The sequence below is a fragment of the Lutjanus erythropterus genome, chromosome 8 (assembly GCF_056507025.1).
Source record: "Lutjanus erythropterus isolate fLutEry1 chromosome 8, fLutEry1.hap2, whole genome shotgun sequence".
Classification (NCBI taxonomy): Eukaryota; Metazoa; Chordata; class Actinopteri; order Lutjaniformes; family Lutjanidae; genus Lutjanus; species Lutjanus erythropterus.
This window is the reverse complement of record NC_139324.1, coordinates 29,993,606-30,013,330: the sequence shown is the minus strand read 5'-3', so window position 1 is coordinate 30,013,330 and position 19,725 is coordinate 29,993,606. Positions and strand designations below refer to the sequence as shown.

Sequence of the window (19,725 nt, the reverse complement as noted above, 5' to 3'; positions counted from 1 at the left end):
AACTCAGAAAAAAATGTGTTTTTGGTCACTTTTTTAATAAATATTCAGTATATATATAAATCCTCATCCAGCATATAGTTGCCAACCTCCCAATTTTCCCAGGAGACCTGTATCCTGTATTTCTCCTGATTTCTTTTTCATTTTTTTCCTTTTCTGTATCACAGCCAGTTGATCACACTATACAGTGTATATAAGCCCTTTACACATCTAAACATCTACTGTTTCCACCAGACAACAATACAGCTACACAAACCAGACTTCCTAAGAAGTTGCATAAGAAAAGTTTTAAAAGAGAAGCGCATGCATTTTTTTTTAATCTGCCGCATCAGTTTTCTTTTAGGCGCAGGGCAAACAATAAACTGATAAATATTAGTTTATGCCAGAGACTTATGCAAGTCCATGTTCAAGGGATGAATTATTCTGTTTTCTTTTCTCAGGGTTAAAAGGAAAATTAATACTGTTGCAGTTCTTTTGCAGTGTTATCTTCATTCTCTAAAAGTCATCAGAGGACACGGAACTAAGCCTCTGAAACTCGCAGTTTTTGGTTTCGAAAAAACCCACATATTTGAGGTGTCAGAGTTGGCAATAAGCTCCTGCCAGTCAAGCACATGTCACTGATTAATGCTGTAAACCAGCTCTCTCTGTAGAGTCGTACACGAGGGGATCCCTGATATATTTTACATAATAACATGGCTTAACTGAGAAGAAACTGAGAACCTCTGCCATATGGCATAGATACATAATAAGTTTCCTTTTATTGCTCTTTAAGATGTATCATGTGGAGGAGTATTTATTTTCCTGAAAAAGGCACTTTAACAATCTTATTACAAATTCATCATCATGTACTCAAACTTCTCTATCTTCTGGCGGGTGTTGCCTCTGCGGATCTTGCGGTAGGACACGGTGCTGTATTTGGAGGAGGAGAGGTGGTTGAATGATTCCTGCAGACCGGATTTCTTGACTAGAGGCAGAGTGCAGTGGCCTGGACCGGTGTTTTGATGAAACCCCACAGGAGCACGGACGTCGTCGTGGTCCTGCTGTGGCTCCCGGTCCACCTGACGCCGCCTGTCACCTGATATCTTGAGTTCAGCACCAGACATCTGCTCTGGGACTTCTGCCTCCCCATGCAGCCTCGTATAACTCTGCTCATTAGTTGCATCAAAGGGTTCGAGGTTCGGTGTCTGTGCATTTATCACTACTTCTTCTTCTTGTATGCATTGATTTTCTGAAAAGAAAAATAAAAGAAAAGACTGTTTATGTTAATCAGCTTCCAGGTCAGTACCTGTGAGTGTTCAGAAAACATAAGTTTTGTCTCATCTTCTTAGAGGTAATTGTTTATTCTGGTATGATTATTTGGGTTCTTTTTTTCTGTGATTTTTTTCAAATAATTATATTATTATTATTATTACATTGCTTCAGATTCAAAGTCACAATGAGTTTTTTGTTTTGTTTTTTTTTACATTTTTTATTTTGATTGCTTGAATTGAAACTGGGAGAAATGTGGGCCTTTTAGACTGGGATGCACCAGCAAATATTAATTTAAGTTCTAATAAATAAGTTGAACAAAATAAAATGGAAAAAAAAACTGAGAATCTTCTTCAAGGATCTCGATTATTCATCTCAAAAAGGCAGCCATTTTAAAAGTTAACCCTCTTCAAGTGTAAATTTAAAGTTAATACTGGATCACATTTTAAATTGGAGTTAAAAGGTTTCAGCATTATGTTTAATCTAGGTTTAGAGTAAAAACAAATTAGGTTTAAATTTAGGCTAATGTCTTTATTTTAAGCTGGTTCAAAAGTTTGGTGCAACATAATTTAAACGTAAACCATGATTTAATCTGACATCCCATGCATGTTCTGTTGTTATATTGTTTTGTTGATGTTCTTTTATATGCACTATTAAATAAATTAAATCTGATTTGCATTCTGCAAACAAAAACCTCCTTCTCAAAGACAACAATACTAGAAGCTTCTTACCTTTTCCTGTTGACGTGTTTTGCTCAGGCTTTGTTTGCATATCTTCACTTGTGCAGTTAAGCTGCAGAGAATCACTGCAGCTCACTGACTTCTCTGATGTTTGATTAGACTGTGCTGCTGGATCTGCAGCATCTGACTGATCCATAGGTTCAGTTTTTGGTGTCTGGAGCTCTTGCCGCTCCTCTCCTTGTCCTGTCAGAATGACCTGCTGAGTCACGTCCTTCTCCATCTCTGAAGTTTCTTTGTCAGTAATGAATTCTTCTCCTGGCTTGTGGATCGATTCATCAGCTGTCACACTGCTGACAAGATGCTCGCACTCGCTGGCACCAAAATCACGAGGTGTGTTTGTTTTTACGTCCTGATGAGCTTGGTCCTCATCACTGTAGAACACAGAGTCATCGCCCTCCTCCATTAACCAAACGTCTCTGTCCTCGGGTTCCTCAAGCGTCTGCAGGGCCTCAAGAGTGACTCCACCAATGATCTCCAGCACCTGCGATGCCAGTGCATCTTCATCTATTGTGGGCCTTGGGACCTTTGGAGGCATTGTGCTCGTGTGCAGCTCCATGTGTCTTGTTTTCGTTCCACTATGATATTAAAAGTCAGTGCTCTTAGTTGCTTTTTTGCAAATTATTTGTTGAATCAAGCAACCTCAGTCTGTGCATTGTCTTTTCGTTTGCTCCAGCGCTGCTCCGAAACACTTGTTTTCATCCCATATGGTCAGAGTGAAGAAAGAATCCATCCTGCATTTCAGTCGACAGTAAAACATCAAGTTGTCCGGCGTGCTCTGTAGTACCATGTAATTCTGTGTACGTGTCTGATCACAGAAGAACGGGGGTTTTGTTGTGGCCCCAACAAAGACCCTTTGTCACTCTGGCATCTGCGCATGAAGTGATTGTACTCATTCTTAAATAATCTCTGCTGGGTGACCACCATCATTGTGTAGCATTTTGAGTCTGGATTAACATTCTCACATAGGTTTTCTTTACAGTGTTTTGTTGCCTGGACCGACAAGATTTTTGCACATGATCTAAAGCTAATCCTGCGAAGTTATTTTATGTCTTTAAGCACACTAAAGACCTTTAAGACTCTTAAGTAAGGCACCTGAAAAAGTGATATAACATTAAGAATACTTACACTATGTCTCACACACAATATCAGCACTGAGGCTCTCTGCACACAGTGATGGAAAGCATAGTGTGGACTGGAGTCACGACTTTGATGACTGTAGACTCAACCTGACAAATTCAAAGCAGACCTCCAACTTGACTTGGATTTTTAACATCGATGTCATCACTTCAACTTGACACTCTTGACTTGAAAACACTCGATGCCTCCCTCAAGTCTAAAGATAAAAAAAAGTGTGCCACGAACCAGTTCATTTCCTGAATAAACTAACCAGTGCCAGACTCAGACTGTCTCAGGGGCAGACGTGGAAAAAAAAAGGGCACCGGCACACTGAAAGTCTTGATGCATTTATGGTTCAACAGTTCAAATGTTTGGTTCCATTTAAAATGTTTTATTATGTGACTGAGAGTGCAACCACTGCTACACCTCTTTAACAAAAACACACAAGACACGTAGAGGCTAACTAATGTTCAAGCATGAAGAGCAACTTATATGGCACAGCATCGCATTTTTACCACCAGAAGGCCCTGAGAGAGCAATATATGTTGTCTTGGGACAACGACGACTCTTTACCCTCTTAAAATGCGCCTACATGCCCACTTAATCCGGTTTGTTATTCATCTCTATTCGTTCCTAAAAACTCTAGATTTATTTCCTCAGATCCACTTTATTTGAACCAATACGACAATCAAGTGGGGGGAGAGAACCGTGAAGAACTAACATTAGAAAAGTTAGAAAGATTAATATCAAAGATAAATTCTCTTGCATAAAAAACTACGCAGCGGTCACCATAAAACAAATTGTAGTATGCTGAACCTGCAGTTTGAAAATTACAGACAAGGGTGCAACAACTTCTAACTTAGTTCGACAGATCTGGTGACATCTGGCGTGTTTCATTAATATCCCCTGCTCCTCCCACAGCCTGTGTTCTCCAAGTGACGTGCGTGCTACATATGGAGTTACGTCACACCAAGAGCTGAGGGTGAGTGAATAAGGGGAAGTGAAGCTACTAATGAAACAGTGATGGTATCAGCAAGATAAGGTGGTTGAGTGAGTTTTACACAGAACTCTTTCTGAGTGATACTGATTTTTTTAGGGCAGTGGACGTAGTTTTATAGTAAGGGTGACGGGTGAAGTGACGACAGTCTGGTATTTGCGCATTGTAGTGGATGAAATATGTCACTAGTTCAAATCCTGGTGAAAAATGGTCTGAATGTGAACGTTCAGTCAACATCTTTAAATAGTCAGTTCATGTTTTCCCGGGTGACCATAATCATTTTTGAGCATCTTTTCATGGGATGAATGCTCACTGGGCGCAGACCTTAACATTTTTCATGTGGTTACCCCTTTGGAAGGAGAGGGTGTGATGAGGTGTTTGCAATCTACAACCTCAACACTAGATTCCTCTCAATCCTACACACCGGTCCTTAAAGTATTTGGCAGTATTTGTACTTGAGTGTATCAGTTTCATACATGTACTCCACCAAATAACAACTGTGTAGGTGGAGCCCATGTTCATGTTTCAGATCTCTATGAGCTGACGTGTCTCAAATAAAGTTCTCAATGGTTTAATTTAAATAGCCAAACTGTTCAAGGTACAAAAAGGTAAAACTAAAATATTTCACACACACACAAAACCTTTTGGAAAGGCTCAAGTTTTTTTCTTTCTTTTTTTCTGTGGCATAACAAGTTCAAATACCTTGTTAAAATGACTTGTATATAGCTCTACACCTTGCCTTCATTTAGTATTCAAGGATCAGTAATATGCAAATAGGCTCCACACAACCCACACCCACCAACCTCCACCCCTACGCATAAGTAGCTGCACCTAGCTTCTCCTCTGTGTTGCTAGCTAATCACAGTAACCAGCTACGTCCGGCTTCTCCTGTGGGCCGAGCATCGCTAATGATACGTATAACACCCTACCCTCGATTAACGAGGTAGGGTCTTTAGGTTTGTGACGTCACGTAGGCCTCACTGAGTCTATTTTTTGAAACTGCCCTCGTTCACTGCAGTTTCAAAGCAAGAAATGCTCAGACATGGTGTTTGCTGCTTATTTCGCTCCTGATATGTCTCATTACACATGAAAAACACCACATGGACAAGATTAAAAATGTGATATTCAATATATCAGGAGGGGATCAGTAAAATGCTGCTTACACAACTGATGCATCAGTAGTAACAATCTAATATATATATACATGTATCAGTCAAAAAAGGGACACTTTTAATACTTAAGGTATATTGTGCTTTGTACTACTTCTGTACTTTTTCTTAAGTAGGATTTTGAATACATGACTTTAATTTGTAATAGAGTATTTTTAAATTGTTGTTTTAGTACTTTCACATGTGTAAAGGAAGTGAATACTTCTCACACTACTGCCTGTGTGCAACACCACATGTTTCCATAAAGAATAGTTTTTTTTTATGAGTCCATTGGACTGTTTCATTTCTGCTTCATGACACTCATGACTATTTGAATGTCCTCTCTCTCTCGGTTTTGCTGATTCAAAAGAAAGTGCGGCATCGTTTCTCTGAATAATGGCCGGACCATCAAGTGCACGAAGACACAGTTATTAGAATTTATTATAAAATGATAATGAACCCCTGTGCTGATATATATATATATATATATATCTGTCTCTGTAGACGCAGCAGCAGGAAACCAAAGAAGTGTGACTTCTCACAGGAAATGTGTGAGCTTTCTATTCTCAAGTTTTATAGCTTAAATTTTGCCAACAGAATCACATTTGTTTCTGTTTATAAGTCAATTATGTGAATCAGTTGCATCATTGACAGAAATCTTCCGTCACACTTTTCTTGTTGAAACTGTACCTGTAGAACAGGGTGTGCATTAATATCTGAAGGAAAACACTGGCGGGTTTGTAAGACTTTACAGGTTTATTTATTTTTTTGTCTTTTGCATACATATAATCTTGATTTGACACCAAAAAACGTAAAGCGTAACATTCTCTAAAGAGTTGTATTTTCCACTGAAAGTGAACTTCAGCACATTCAGACTATAGAAGCAGCCGTTTCTGAAGGTGCAACGAAAGTAAGTTGTATGCACAACCTGAAAATAATTTTAGCAATGAAAACAGTTGTATCTCTTGCACCCACATCCTGTTTTGAGCTGAGCAGCCAGCTATACACAGCAGAGGTCTGGTTTTGGTTTTCAGCACCTGAACGTGACACAAGTACAATTTAAATATTAACCTGACATGAAAAGTGAACAGTACTCATGTACTTCTACTGCAGTTCAGACTGATATGATTAATGCTGATCACACTCATACAGTACTATCTAGTATGTACATTCATTCAAACACTTGTTCAAAGGAAGAACATTTTACACTTTCATAATGCTTCTGTGTCACCACAAGCCAGTGTGTGTGACGTTCAGGATCCTCCTGGGTAAACTCACAATGACAAATGCCACAATGTCCATCATCCCAGTGTCCCCATAAATGCAAACACTTATTATTTTTTCAAAGGGTTAATCCAACCCTTTAAAGGACCAGTGTGTAGGATTTAGTGGCATCTAGCAGTGAGCCTGCAGACTGCAAACCCGTGCAAAACACGAAAGCCCGTATCTAGAGCCAGAGATGGGAAGTAACAAAGTACAAATACTTAGTTACTGTACTTAACTACTTTTCAGGTATCTGTATTTGTATCTGTATTATTTATTTTTTACTCTCTACATTTTAACACAAACATCTGTATTTGCTTCTCCTCACATTTTCAAAACAGGCTCAGTGTTTGAGTTTCAGTGCATTTGAGAGGAATTATTGGTTATTCTTATTTTGCATCGTTGTGTGCCTCCTTCCCAACATCAAGACTGACTTCAACCTGAAGGAATAGAACAATAACATACAGGAATGATGATTCCTTTGTTTATCCATCAGTGCATATCATGCACAACAGATATAACAAGATGAAAACAATAAAGAGAGGGAGAAATGACCACGGAGAAAAGTAAATGTTCAGAGTTTTGAGCCCAACTCAAACTATTAAGTTTCGAAAAGGTTTTACCAACTAATTGTTAGTGTTGAGATCAATTACTTTTCTTCTTTAGACAAACTTGTATCTTTGTATCTAAAACTCAAAGATTCAAGTTCATCTAAAGAAGTAAAGTAAATTATCTCAACAAAGGATTATAGGTTAGAAAAACTTTGTTTGGTTTATTTCAAAACTTAAGAGTTTTAGTTTGATTCAAAACTCAAAAAAAAAAAATCTTTACAGTGTTTTTACTTCTGTACTTGGAGTATATTTCAGAGCCTGTACTTTTTCACTTTTACTTGAGTAAAAAAGTTGAATCAGTAATTCTACTGTTTTTTCACAAGTATCTGTACTTTCACTTGTGTAGAGAAAGTGTGTACTTCTGCTACCTCTGTCTAAAGCCAGTGTTTGGTTTGTCCATTCTGGGCTACTGTAGAGACATGGCCATGTAACATGGTGGAGGACCCGCACCCATGTAGATGCAAAGGGCTCAACATTATACACTAATGAAAACATACTTGTGAATATTACATTCGATTTCTGCTACATTCTGCCAATAAATCCCTGTAATTCTCACACACTGGACCTTCAAGTGTGGTGAAACACTTTGCTACAGTGTCTGTTTCTTTCTGCAAATTGTTCAGAGCAGGGTGAAACTTGTTAACCCTTAGTATCAAGTAGAGATGGGGAGCATGTGAACGACACGTCACTAAGTGCTCGTTCCTGTCTCCTCCTCTTCAACTGATCGCTGGAGTGCAGGAATTAACTTGAAGATGTGTTTGCGAACGCTGGCTCTCCTGCTTTTGCGTGGCAGGGTGCCAAACAGGGAGGAGATCCTTGTTTCGTCCCAGGAGGGCGAGAGAGAGCTGCTGCTGCCGGCAAAACTGGAGCTGCTGGAGCGGCTGAGGGACTGATGATGATGGTGGCTGCCGCTCGAAGAGAACCTGCCAGAGCTGTCCTGCGAGGTGAAATCTCTGGAGAAGAAGCAGCTGTCGTCTGTGGTGGTGCTGGCTGCGCTCAAGGGGCTGGGAGAGTTCAGATCTCCGAACACACTGGTCTGGTCGCTGTCATCCGTCATCACGCTCCTGTAGCTACTGTCGCTGGAAAAACGCCGGCCACAGCGGCCTGAGGGGGAGTTCAGGATCTCTGAACAGTCCATGGAGAGGTGGAGGCTGCTGTTGTTCAAATTACCTGAAAACACAACAAAGTGCCTGTTAGTAAAAGTTACAGCTGACGAGAAGTGTGCAGCAGGAAGTTCGTCAGCAGCGTCTGTGTACATTTCTCGGGGGAACTCCTTTATGAAATTTATCTGGAGTTTGCGCCTCAGTTCACTTCAGAAACACTGAAGCTTTAGAAAAGGGACACTGCAGATGAGAAAGGAAGTGCTGTGGTTTGACAGTCGAACAAACTCGCTCACCTCGCAGCAGACGTTTTTCCTGTACTGCTAGCGCCTGCAGCTCTATCAACTTCTCACGTAGTGATTGCTGTGCAGACAAAAAAAAAAACAGTTGGTTTGACTTCCAGTGAAATTCTTTCAGCCTGTGCATTCAAAACAACAACAAACAAACCCACAAATACAGTATCCAGTTCAAGACTTTTTTACAGCCTCTTTTCAACCACCTGAAATATAGTTACAGCATCAACAAGGTTTACAAAGCCTCTGGTGGTGGTTTACACAAAGGCATAATTTCATTGCATCATGAATATGGAACTATAAAGTAATAGGGGAAATTCTTAAAATGAGAAAATGCACATCCACCCATATTTACACAGTGGCCACATAAAACTCAAGGTGGGAAGTTCAAATGCTGTTATCAAAAGGATAATGTCATACTGTTGCGTTTCAGGTTGTAAGTCTAATAAACCTACGTAATTTGACAAATCATTATTATATTACAGACTCCTGAGTAAAAGACAATGGATAGAGAAAATCTGGAGGGACGTCAGGCCGTATTTCGAGCTAAAACAACATATTTGATAACCTGTTAGCTACTGTGAGACAACAGCTCACGTTCGTGTATAAAGAGCAACTAAGTCCACGTGTACAGCAAGATGTGGTGGATCAAAGGATTAAACATACAATTTTCACCCAGGAGACTGGGGCTCAACTCAAATCCCACATTCAGGAGTTTGTTTTTTTTTTGGCTTTCAACCAAGAAACTTGAGTTTGTTAGTTAAGCTTCAAAGTTACAACAAGGTTTTATTTGCATGTTGCAGAACAATTGGTGAGAAAACTTTCACATTTGAACCAATTTTGCACAACAGAAAAATACTCTGAGTATGAGAGCACACGACTCTGCCGCTGTAGCGTGGGTTTGTAGTAAAATGTTGGGCTAGTTAGGTGGCGGTCTGACTCTTTCATCATTACCAGCTCTGTTTGTGTGGTTTAGTCATTCGTAGGCTGCTTAGTCCAACTACAAAGCTACAACAAACATGGGCAGGGTTAAAGAGACACACCTTAAGCTGGTTCATCTTCTTCTCCAACTCGATCTGCTTCACTACATTTCCACATACAGTCTCCATCCTGCAATCACATAATAACACATAATTATAGACACTTTCACCAGAAAACACTGTTATCATACTGTTTGATTTCTGTGCTGTGGATATGCAGTTTCTGTGCAGTTTATCATCTGATGTGACAGTTGAAGACAGGCCTATGCGATCACTTTTTTTTAGAAGGGCTGGATTTGAAAAAAAAAAAGTAAAGTGCCAAGAGGCCGGATGTTTACATTTCCTGTGTTTGACCTGCAAAGTCAGAAATTTAAATGTCTAAAACAATGCACCGTTGTATCTTTTCTCCACTTTAATAGTTTTAACAATTGTGTAAATAAGATTATGTACAGAAAAATTAATACACCTTTTATCATCCTAGAAGTATCTTGTTGCTCTGATAAATACAAAATTGCATTTAACAGTTTTTTACATTTACTTTGACACTCTGCTTAAACAGTCTGAGTTAAAACCTTAAAATAATAACTGTCTCTATGTTTCACAACAGAAATAACCAATAAATAGGATCATAACATGTAACATAATAACAGTGTAAACACCCACAAACTTACAATGTTAACAGGTTATTTAAATAAAAAAAATTACAATGATATACTTTTTTATATTTATAAATGACCAAAGGACCAGATTGAGGTTGTTAAAGGGACCATGGGCCACTAACTGAATAGGCCAAGTCTAAGAAGTTAATAATTTCTGCCACTCACTTTAAACTGTTGGTTGATTCTCTTATCAAATCAAGTATGTGCTGATGAGATGATCCTTCAATGCTGACCCCGTTGATAGTGACAATAATATCTCCTACAAGAAATGAAGATGCAAGAAAAAGTACTCATCAATTTCCAGTAAACAACACAGCTTTTCACTGTATGTGTGTATCTGTGTGTGTGTGTGTGTGTGTGGGTGGGTGGGTGGCATGTAGGGCGTGTTCTTGTGGTAACTGATATATCTGTCAGTCACATTCACAAGAATGGTAGCACGGAGTGGTAGTTTTGTAAGCGCATGAAAGTTTGTGTATGTATAGAGGATGTGGATGGTGGTTCACCTGCGGTCAGGCCAGCACTCTCAGCAGCGCTGTCCTCCTGCACTTTACGCACGAATGTGCACATCTCCACTGCAGAGCTGTCCTTCAGCTGCAGGCCATAGGTCTGCAACAAAAGACCGTTTTGTCACAAAAGCTGCTAAACAATGCTAATCTTCTTATGCATGCAGTAAGCATAAAAAATACTCTGGAATTTGACATTTAAAAGCACGACTTAACAGTATCTACCTCATCTTAGTGGGTGTAAGATGTGATAATGCTTACCTGAATTTCAAAACCAAATGTTTCGTTGTCTTGTTTTTCCAGTGCAATTGTGTTCCTGCGCAAAAGAGCAAAAAAGCAAATGCAAAAATGCAAAAGAAGAGAGAATAAATATTTTAAGAACTGCTCTGTAATTCTATTTTAATAAAAAAAAAATATTTTGCAAAAAAAAGAAAAAAACAACATATAGTATTTTACACGTAAGGCTAAAAGGAAAATCATCTACTGAATGATAAATTGCATGTCAGATTTGATATATTTACCTTTGTGGGTCAGAGTAATCAACCAGTGAGTTGGAGTGGGTTTGTTTGGGCTGCAAAAGGAGAAATGCAGAGTTCCTCTTTAAAACAATATAATAGATTTAGATAGATAGATCAGGAAACTACGTGAGAACCTGTTGATCCTATATAGTGTTACATAACTGAAAAGATTAACATTGTTAAAAGGCTTTTGGTCAGTTGCAGTGTGCTGCTTTTGTTATACAGTTGGTGGGAAGTGAACTGCTTCTCATAAAACTATACAAGAAAATAATATTTTTATTATTATTTTATTATTATTTGATATTATTTAAATTGCAAAAATATGCATTAACAATTCTCATTCCAGCGACTGTATAAATTACATTTGATTAATTGTCTCACCTTGCGTACTCTGGGCATAGAGCTTGTGTTCTGCCGGTGTCGATCACTGTTTCCCTTCAGTGAGCGCCTGTACCACAGGGTGCATTTCTTCCTCAGAGTATTATCCACAATGCAATTCTCCTCACTGGCCTGGCGTTGAAGTCCATTGAAATTCATGGTGGACTGCATGGTAGAGTGGTCCTCAAAGCACCATCATGTCCTGCTGCTGCAGCTCTTCAGTGGTTGTGTGGCCCTGCCCTGCTTTGCAGCCAGAAGCGAAATGTGTCAAAGCGGAAATCCACGTCATGTGATGGCTGTGGTGGACCTGCATCTGCAGATCATAGTCTCACATACCTAATTTCCTGTTCACCTCTTTTAACTTTCTTTTCTGTTCTCCTTTTTTTCTGTTTCTTGATAAAGGCTGGGCTGCAAAGGGGGGAGGATGTTTAAGCTTTTTTTTATTATTCCCCTTCAAACAGTCCCTTTCTCTTTTTGCAGTCTTAGCAATTCGATTTATGGTCTGTCAGAAATCAGCAATGCATGAGAAACTGCCACCTCGCACCTCCACCAGCACCTGCTTCCAGCCTCTCTCGCTCTCGGTTTCTCAATGGGCAAGCTAAGCTTCAGTCTGAGCCTGAGTCCTGTGCTCTGCCAAGCAGGGAGACTTGTCTTATGGGGACAGACAAAAGGCTGATTTAGCTCGGGGCCAGTGCCACGCTCCCCAAACAGACAGCATGGGTCATTGGGTAGAAGGCATCAGACACGGTTCGGTTCAAAAGGGAAATCAAACACACACAGGCTGGCCGGCGGTCAGAAAGACAATGGCTGATGGCTTAAAGAAAACTGAACCTCAGTGCACTTCACCACACCCTGGCCTTCAAAGGGTACACTGTTTACTCTGCAGGAAAAGACTATCATCTTTCACCATGCACAGAAAACAGAAACTCAGAGAAAATGGTGATAAAGCTTAGTATTGTTTTCTACACATATATAACTCAACTGAAATACTCCTTAACTAGAAGACTGCTTCACAGCAATCCCCTCTGCCCTACTGACCCTCAGCGGGGCTGTTGGCCAACCGACCACGGGACTGTCTGGAACACAGATATCCCATTTCAGCAGGACATTGCTAATTCCTGTCCACATTTTTACTACGTGAAAGCACACAGAAGTATGTGTTCTCTTCTCTCCACTGATAGCAGGCGTTTTCCAGCTGCTTGTTAAAAGAGAGGAAGACAACAGAAAAGCGCTGGATGTCTTGTCATCAACAATTCTGTAATACATGAGGACAGTGGCGAACTAAGGCTGTCTGTGGGACAGGGGTGAAAAACATTTCTGAAAAAAAGTTGTGATGCTTTTATGGTAAAACAGTTCCAATTTCTGGTTTATTATGTGACTTAAAGTACAGCTGTGACCTCACCTCTGTAATAAAAACCACACAGTGACCTATTAATTATTTAGAGGCTACGCAGAAACCAAATAATTTTATTTTCAACATGTAGGGCAACCAATATGGCACTGCATTGCATTTTGTCCACTGAAGGGGAACCGTAGAAAGTAGAGGTAAACGATTCGGTTCAATATGATTCAGCTCTGTCATGAAATGATGCAATACAAGACAATGCAATGCGTGAATATTTATATTTTCATTCAACAAATGCTACATCTGTAGAGTACTATTAGTTGCAAAAAGAAATCCTGATAGTTTTAATAAATATAGTAACAGGAGAGACAAAGACAGACATTACAGTGGTGTTAACATGTCAGGAATCTCATGTGTAAATGAGATACTGCAGCCTAAATGATAATCTTTAAAACTGTTTTAAATATTAGTATTTTTGCAGTAAGATGATCTGCTGCTCTGTTTCATATGAGAGTGCTGTGGTTTTGGTTAGTGTGGAGGAACAGTGATGCTCAGTGTTACCTGCTCTCACAGTGACATGACATCTCTGTGACTCAGACTCATGTCTCTGCACTCTGCTGTCTGACATGTTTTGCAGAAATGATCTGCAGCAGCGTTTCTCATCTTTCTCATAAAACCCAAAACCTATTCTACACTTGCGTGTTAAGAAAGTTTGGTGGTGCAACGCGGTTCAGTGTCACTTCTGTGGCTGTTTTGATGAAATGAAGAGGAGACTCAGGAGAGGGAGGAGGGAGCGCTTGTTTTGTGTGACCGCGGCAGCAGGCGTCCAGTGAGAGCGATGCAGGCAGAAGCAGGAGGAGAGAGAAAACGGAGGAAAGTTACAGTGGCAGCTCTTTGATGCCAAAAATGAAACATATGCACGTCCTAATGAGATGTATCGATACGCTAGTGCTGCATCTATTTGTTTCCGAATCATGTTCAGCTTTTTACCGATACAGGCCGTCTGAACAGATGCACTCGTATCAAACACATTAAAGTCCGATGCATCAGTTCTATGAGTGAATCATTACACCCCTAGTAGAAGGCATTTTACCACATTTTGCCCACTGAAGGGCACTCCAGAGTGCACTTTACTACATTTTGTCCATTGAGGGGCATTGTAGAGGGCTCCTACTCACATTTTGCTCAATGGTATTACACTCTAGTGGGCATTTATCACATTGTATCCCTTGGAAGTGCACTCTAAAGGCCACTTTACCACATTTTGTCCACTAAAAGTGCACTCTGAAGGAGACTTTACTACATTTTGTCCACTGAAGAGCACTCTAGAGGGCAGTTTACCACATTTTTTCCAAAGAGGGACATTCTAGGGGGCTCTTTATTACATTTTGCTCAATGAAATTGGACTCTAGTGGGCATTTATCACATTTTATCCCTTGGAAGTACACTCTAAAATGTGGTAACATTTTGTCCACCAAAAGTCCACTCTGAAGGAGACTTTACTACATTTTGTCCACTGAAGGGCAGTCTAAAGGGGACTTTAGAGGGTACTTTTCCACTGGACGTGCAACCTAGAGCTCACTTTACAACATTTTGTGACAGTGGGAATGAAATGCAAACTGTTTTAAAAGATTAAGATTTCTCTCTAAAACAGGTGCTGGTTGGTAGATCAGATACACACTGAATTAGCAACAGTCTCATAACACTTAATTCATCACATACGTGTGTGACCTTATTTGAAGAGTTTTTTTTGGCTACTACCAAAGTAACTGCCCCGTGTTTGGTGCTAGAGACACCGCACCTATCATCTGGTAATATTCAACATGTTTGATTTTATCGTGATTATGAACTATTTTTGACCCAAACTAGCTCCTTTTAACATAACAGAAAAGTTATCTGATCAAATAGCAGGGATGCAAAAACACGTCTGCTCCCTGAAGTCTAATGGTCGGGTGCAGCTGCTCCATTTGTTCTACTGTTCAGGCACCTATGACCAGCAGTCTTTGTTAATCAAATCAAGTGGTTCCCTCCAGTTTTACAGTGTACAGTTCACTTTACTGTGTCTTTTTAGTTTCTGTTCCCACAAACATTGTTTCCACAACAGTTTTCACTGTTTCAGTCTATCTTTGGGCGTGAGAATGTTGTTTACAGACTTTTAAAAGACAAGTTTGTAGGATTTAGTGGCATCTGAAGCGCAGATTGCAAATACCTTATCTCACTCTTCCCTTTCATGTGTGCAGGAGAACCAACAGTTGTGGTCACACCTGTGCAAATGCAAAAGGCCGTATCTACAGGGTCGTGTCTAGATTGGAACAAGTCTACAAGTTACAAGTTACAAGTTTGAATGGATATCTTGGGGTGCTAATTGACTCTAACCTTCAAGTCACATGTTAAAAACCTGTAAAAGAGTCACACTCAGTCCTGCAAATATGTGATTCATAAGAAATCATGTCTACAGAGGCTGCCAAGACATTTCTATGATTTTCACTGATCTGAATTACTGTTTAAGTAGCTGGTCACAGGCCAACCATTGTACACTGAAACCACTTAAATCACTAAACATTCAAGCACTCAAAACATTAGATAAAAAATAAATAAATAAATGCACTTACATCACTGCCCAGTTTTTAAAAGAAAAAGATTTTAGGTTTGGATGACTAAAATATGCAAATTTGTGCTTGGTATACAAAGTCACCCATAACTTAGTCCTAGTGCCACCTGGAGCCTATATTCAACAGAAGAACCAATACTGACTGTGTCACCATGGGGCCAACGAGTTGCAGAAAAGTGTCATTAGCCTGTCACTAGCCTGGTCTGTCAAAGGTTCAAGAGAGTGAAAACAATTCCAAACCACATCAGAAAACTAAACACTCACAGATCTTTCAGAAACCAACTGAAACACCAGATAGTTAGTACCGAAACATGTCAGCACTAAATCTTTTTGTTGCTGCTTATCTACATGCCCTGCTAGTTTGCAATAGTCAAAGTCAGCAAATGTTTAATATGGGCATGTGTGTATCCATTGTGTGCATCATATATATATATCCTGCTTGTTTGTGCATGTCACTCCTGCTTTTACTGTTTTTAACAACTGTGTCTGATCTGTCCGTCTCAAAACTAGATGTCCTGTTTGCTTTTTTTGTATTTTAGGAAGTCTTTTAACTCTTTGGCCAGGGACTACATACAAAACAAAACAGCCTTTTGGCTAATTCTGGCATTTGTATTTACCATGTGACAATGGCGTGATTATCTGCTTAAGTTTATGGCCAAAAAATATCACTCCACACACTAGATCTTCCCATTTAGACACGACTGTATCTAAAGCCAGTGTTTGATTTGTCCATCCTGGGATACTGTAGAAGAATAACAGCCTCCAGGGAAGAGAACCCACACTCTCTACAGATATAAAGATAGATTATACACTAATGAAAACATACTTCCAAATATTATATTCCATTGCTGCCTAATTCTGCCAATAAATCCCTGTACATCTTACACACTTGACCTTTTAGTGGTTCAAAACAGCTAAAAAGCTAAAACTTTTGGCAGATGGATCCTTTGCTCATTTTTACTATGAAGGGAAAGTGTCTATAAAGCTCCAGTAAGTGACACTACGTGATCTCCCTTGTCTGAGGTGACAGCACAGTAAAATCTGTTAAAGCAAATCGCAGCACAATCTGAAGGCGCTGAGTCATTTGCAAAGTGCTGATGGTCTCACGGCTTTATTTCCTCTGACTAACGGACACATCCACATCATAAACAGCACGCACAAATAGAGCGGCAGAGCAGAAAGCGGAGATGAGTCATGTCAGTTAAGGTAAGTGAGTGATGGGGAGGATGACAATGACCTGTTTCAGATAAGGCGCACTGGGAAATTCAGTCCTACGTGCGGCAATGCGCGCGTCTCTGCACAATCATTGCTTTCAGAATCACAACTGCCATGTGAGACATTTAAAACTAAAAATCCACAGCTTCTTTCTATCATGAAAAAAAGACAAAAAACAGTTCACTCCATGAAAAACAGTTTATTGACCCACTGATATCACTTATTTCTATACAGAATAAATAGTGCAAGAAAAGATACAATGCAATGGCATGAAATCTGAGCAACAACACAAAACAGTTTCACATAAATCCAAAAATATGACTCTAAATATCTGGATGGTTTAAAAATCAAAAGTAGGTCTCATTTTATGAAAGCAGTATCATATTTGTTAATAATATTTAGCATTTTCATATACAATATATAAAAAAGACACCAGTCAGAAATTGCACATGATGATCACTCCTCTTTGGAATGACTGATAAGTCTTTTATATGTTTCACTCTCAGTTTCTTCTCTGTGTCGCCTGTCTGATTCCTGGAGAAGCAGATATGACACAAAATATACGCTTGGCTCAGAAGAGAGCCAACATCAGTTAAAAAACATAGTATGGCAACACTTTATTTGAAGTGGTGTGCATAAGACTGTCATTACACTGTCACAACCACGTCACGGTACCTGTCATGACTATGGAGTCTTTATGAATGCTTTTGTCATTCAGTATCATTTGGTCCATTTTGTAATTTTTAAAGCAAAGTTGACATTGTTTGAGATGTCAATAACATCTGTGTTATGACAACTTGCTTTACATATTTTAGCATTACATTGGTCGTCATAAGAACATTATAAGTATGTCATGAATATCTTCCCTGACCTTAAGTAAAGCGGTTTTTTTGGACTTGGACGAGTAAAGATGACATCTCAGTAACATCTTGTCATTGTAGCTCTGCAATATGATGCTTTAAACCTAGTTTTTTGAACAGCTAACTTTGCTTAAGGACTTCCTAAGCTATCCAGTGATGTATAATAGGGAGTACATATCGAACTTACTCATGTATTTTATTTACATTTTTTAATTAAGCTATGCTAGCTTATGCTAGCAGTTAATGTTAAGTTAGCTGACGCAAGTTAACCACAAAGCCTACTGACTGATGATAGCTAAGGTGGCTTCAGTCCAAAATAAAAAAGAGAGAGAGTAAAGGAGATATGTCCTCCCTATGACAGATCCTTCTAGTTTTAAATGTTAGGGTAGCCATAGGAGCCCCTTGCCACAATGACCCGATGTCACTGAGACGCCATGTTGGCCCGTCCAAGTCCAAACAGAGACATTTGAGTTGAAATTCAGGAAATTATTCATGACACCATTACAAAAATATTGAATAAAACTTAATGACATCTTTATGACAAGTCCACAATGTACCACAACTTTTACTACTTATTCACTTTTTTTCATTTTGGACTTTAACTACTCAAGCTAATGTTAGCGGTTAGCATTAAGTTAGCTTACGTTAACCACGAAGCCTACTAGTTGTTGATAGCACTGGCCTCAGTCGGACTAAATTGAAATTTTTGTTCTAAGAAATTAAAGTAATTTTTAGCTAATCTTTCTTTTTTCTTAATAAAATGGAAAGATAAATATTATCTTGGTTAATGTCAGGTTGTCCATAACAAATACATTGTTGACGTGATTAAAATCAAGTTGTCTCAAACAATGTCAGCTTTGCATTAAAGATGACATAACTGACCCTTAATTCATAAACATTCAAAAGTCTCCTTCATGTTAATGACAGGTGTCATGACATGGTTGTGACAGTTTAATGACAGTCTTATGCACATTTGTTCAAATAAAGTGTTACCAGTATCTTCAATGGACACAGACAGATCCAGACACTTGAATACTTGTACTTTATACTTTGTCATTTCCTATCTGTACTCTGCAACACAGAAAGTCGAATGATTCCATGATTTAAGTCAACAAATCATTTCACAGAAAGAAAAAAACAAAACCTTTATACTGAACTGATATTTGCCAACAACGCGACAGGCTACTGTACATAGCTTATTTTCAAGAGGCAACACAGCTGATGCTACATTATAAGCCAGTAATCATCATAACAGTAGAACATGTATATGTGTCAACACTTATACTAGCAGCTACATGAAAATATGTGACTCAGCAAATAAAAAATAAACATTAAAGGGACAGTTCTGATTATCCGAAGTGGGGTGTTACGAGTTACTTATTGATAGTCAGTGTTTTACCTACAGTAGATGGCGGTTAACACGCCTCCAGTTTGGAGAAGCAGCAGGAGTACTGATATAGGAAGCAATACACAGCAGCAAAATGTATTTTAGACACCAAAAAAATCAATGTTTGACCACCATTATATAGGCAAAATATCACTCCCTCCACACCCACCAGACTCCATTGGGAAAATCACTAATTTTATCTCACATAACATCAAAGCTGATAGATAGTCGCTGCCTCAATCAGTTGGTTTATTTGTGTTATTTGTGACTATTGTGTTGTAAAGGTTACTTCAGATTCACTAAAGTCACACAATAACATCAACAAACCAAACTATCAGTGTGACGGGAGACCAACAACTCCTGTGTTTTGCAAGGTAAAATTACTGTTTTTGTCAGTAGAGTCTGGTTGGTTTGGAAGAGCGATATCTTCAGATCAGATTAGCTATGTTTTGCTGATCCTCTGTCCTCCGTCCACTGCAGTTTGGTGTCAGCTTTCGTGCTGATACTCCTTTTGGCTCTTCTAAATTGTCGACCGACGTCTGCTGTAGATAATACACTGACTACAAATAAGAACCTCGTACAACCTCAATTCAAAAAGTCCAAACTATCCCTTTAACTGAGAATGTAGAGTTAGACGTGAATTAAAAGCCATGATGGACGGGAAACATGAAAAGCTTTTCTCCACAGCACCAGTTTCACAAACACTACAATTATTAATCAGATTCACATCTTTAATTACAGGATCACTTCACATGA

General features: G+C 39.1%; 2 protein-coding genes across 2 annotated transcripts; both read right to left on the bottom strand.

The window, feature by feature from the left end:
- Positions 1–736: 736 nt before the first annotated feature.
- Positions 737–3,412, bottom strand: ermn (ermin). Its single transcript, XM_084724100.1, has 2 exons — positions 1,977–3,412; positions 737–1,225 (listed from the first exon to the last, which is right to left on the bottom strand). The coding sequence occupies exons 1-2, from the start codon at positions 2,539–2,541 to the stop codon at positions 825–827; spliced, it is 966 nt and encodes a 321-aa protein (XP_084580226.1). The 5' UTR covers positions 2,542–3,412; the 3' UTR covers positions 737–824.
- Positions 3,413–7,264: 3,852 nt separating this feature from the next.
- On the bottom strand, positions 7,265–12,061 carry cytip (cytohesin 1 interacting protein). Its single transcript, XM_084724099.1, has 8 exons — positions 11,555–12,061; positions 11,177–11,226; positions 10,917–10,971; positions 10,656–10,758; positions 10,318–10,411; positions 9,557–9,623; positions 8,517–8,583; positions 7,265–8,290 (listed from the first exon to the last, which is right to left on the bottom strand). The coding sequence occupies exons 1-8, from the start codon at positions 11,720–11,722 to the stop codon at positions 7,809–7,811; spliced, it is 1,086 nt and encodes a 361-aa protein (XP_084580225.1). The 5' UTR covers positions 11,723–12,061; the 3' UTR covers positions 7,265–7,808.
- Positions 12,062–19,725: the final 7,664 nt, after the last annotated feature.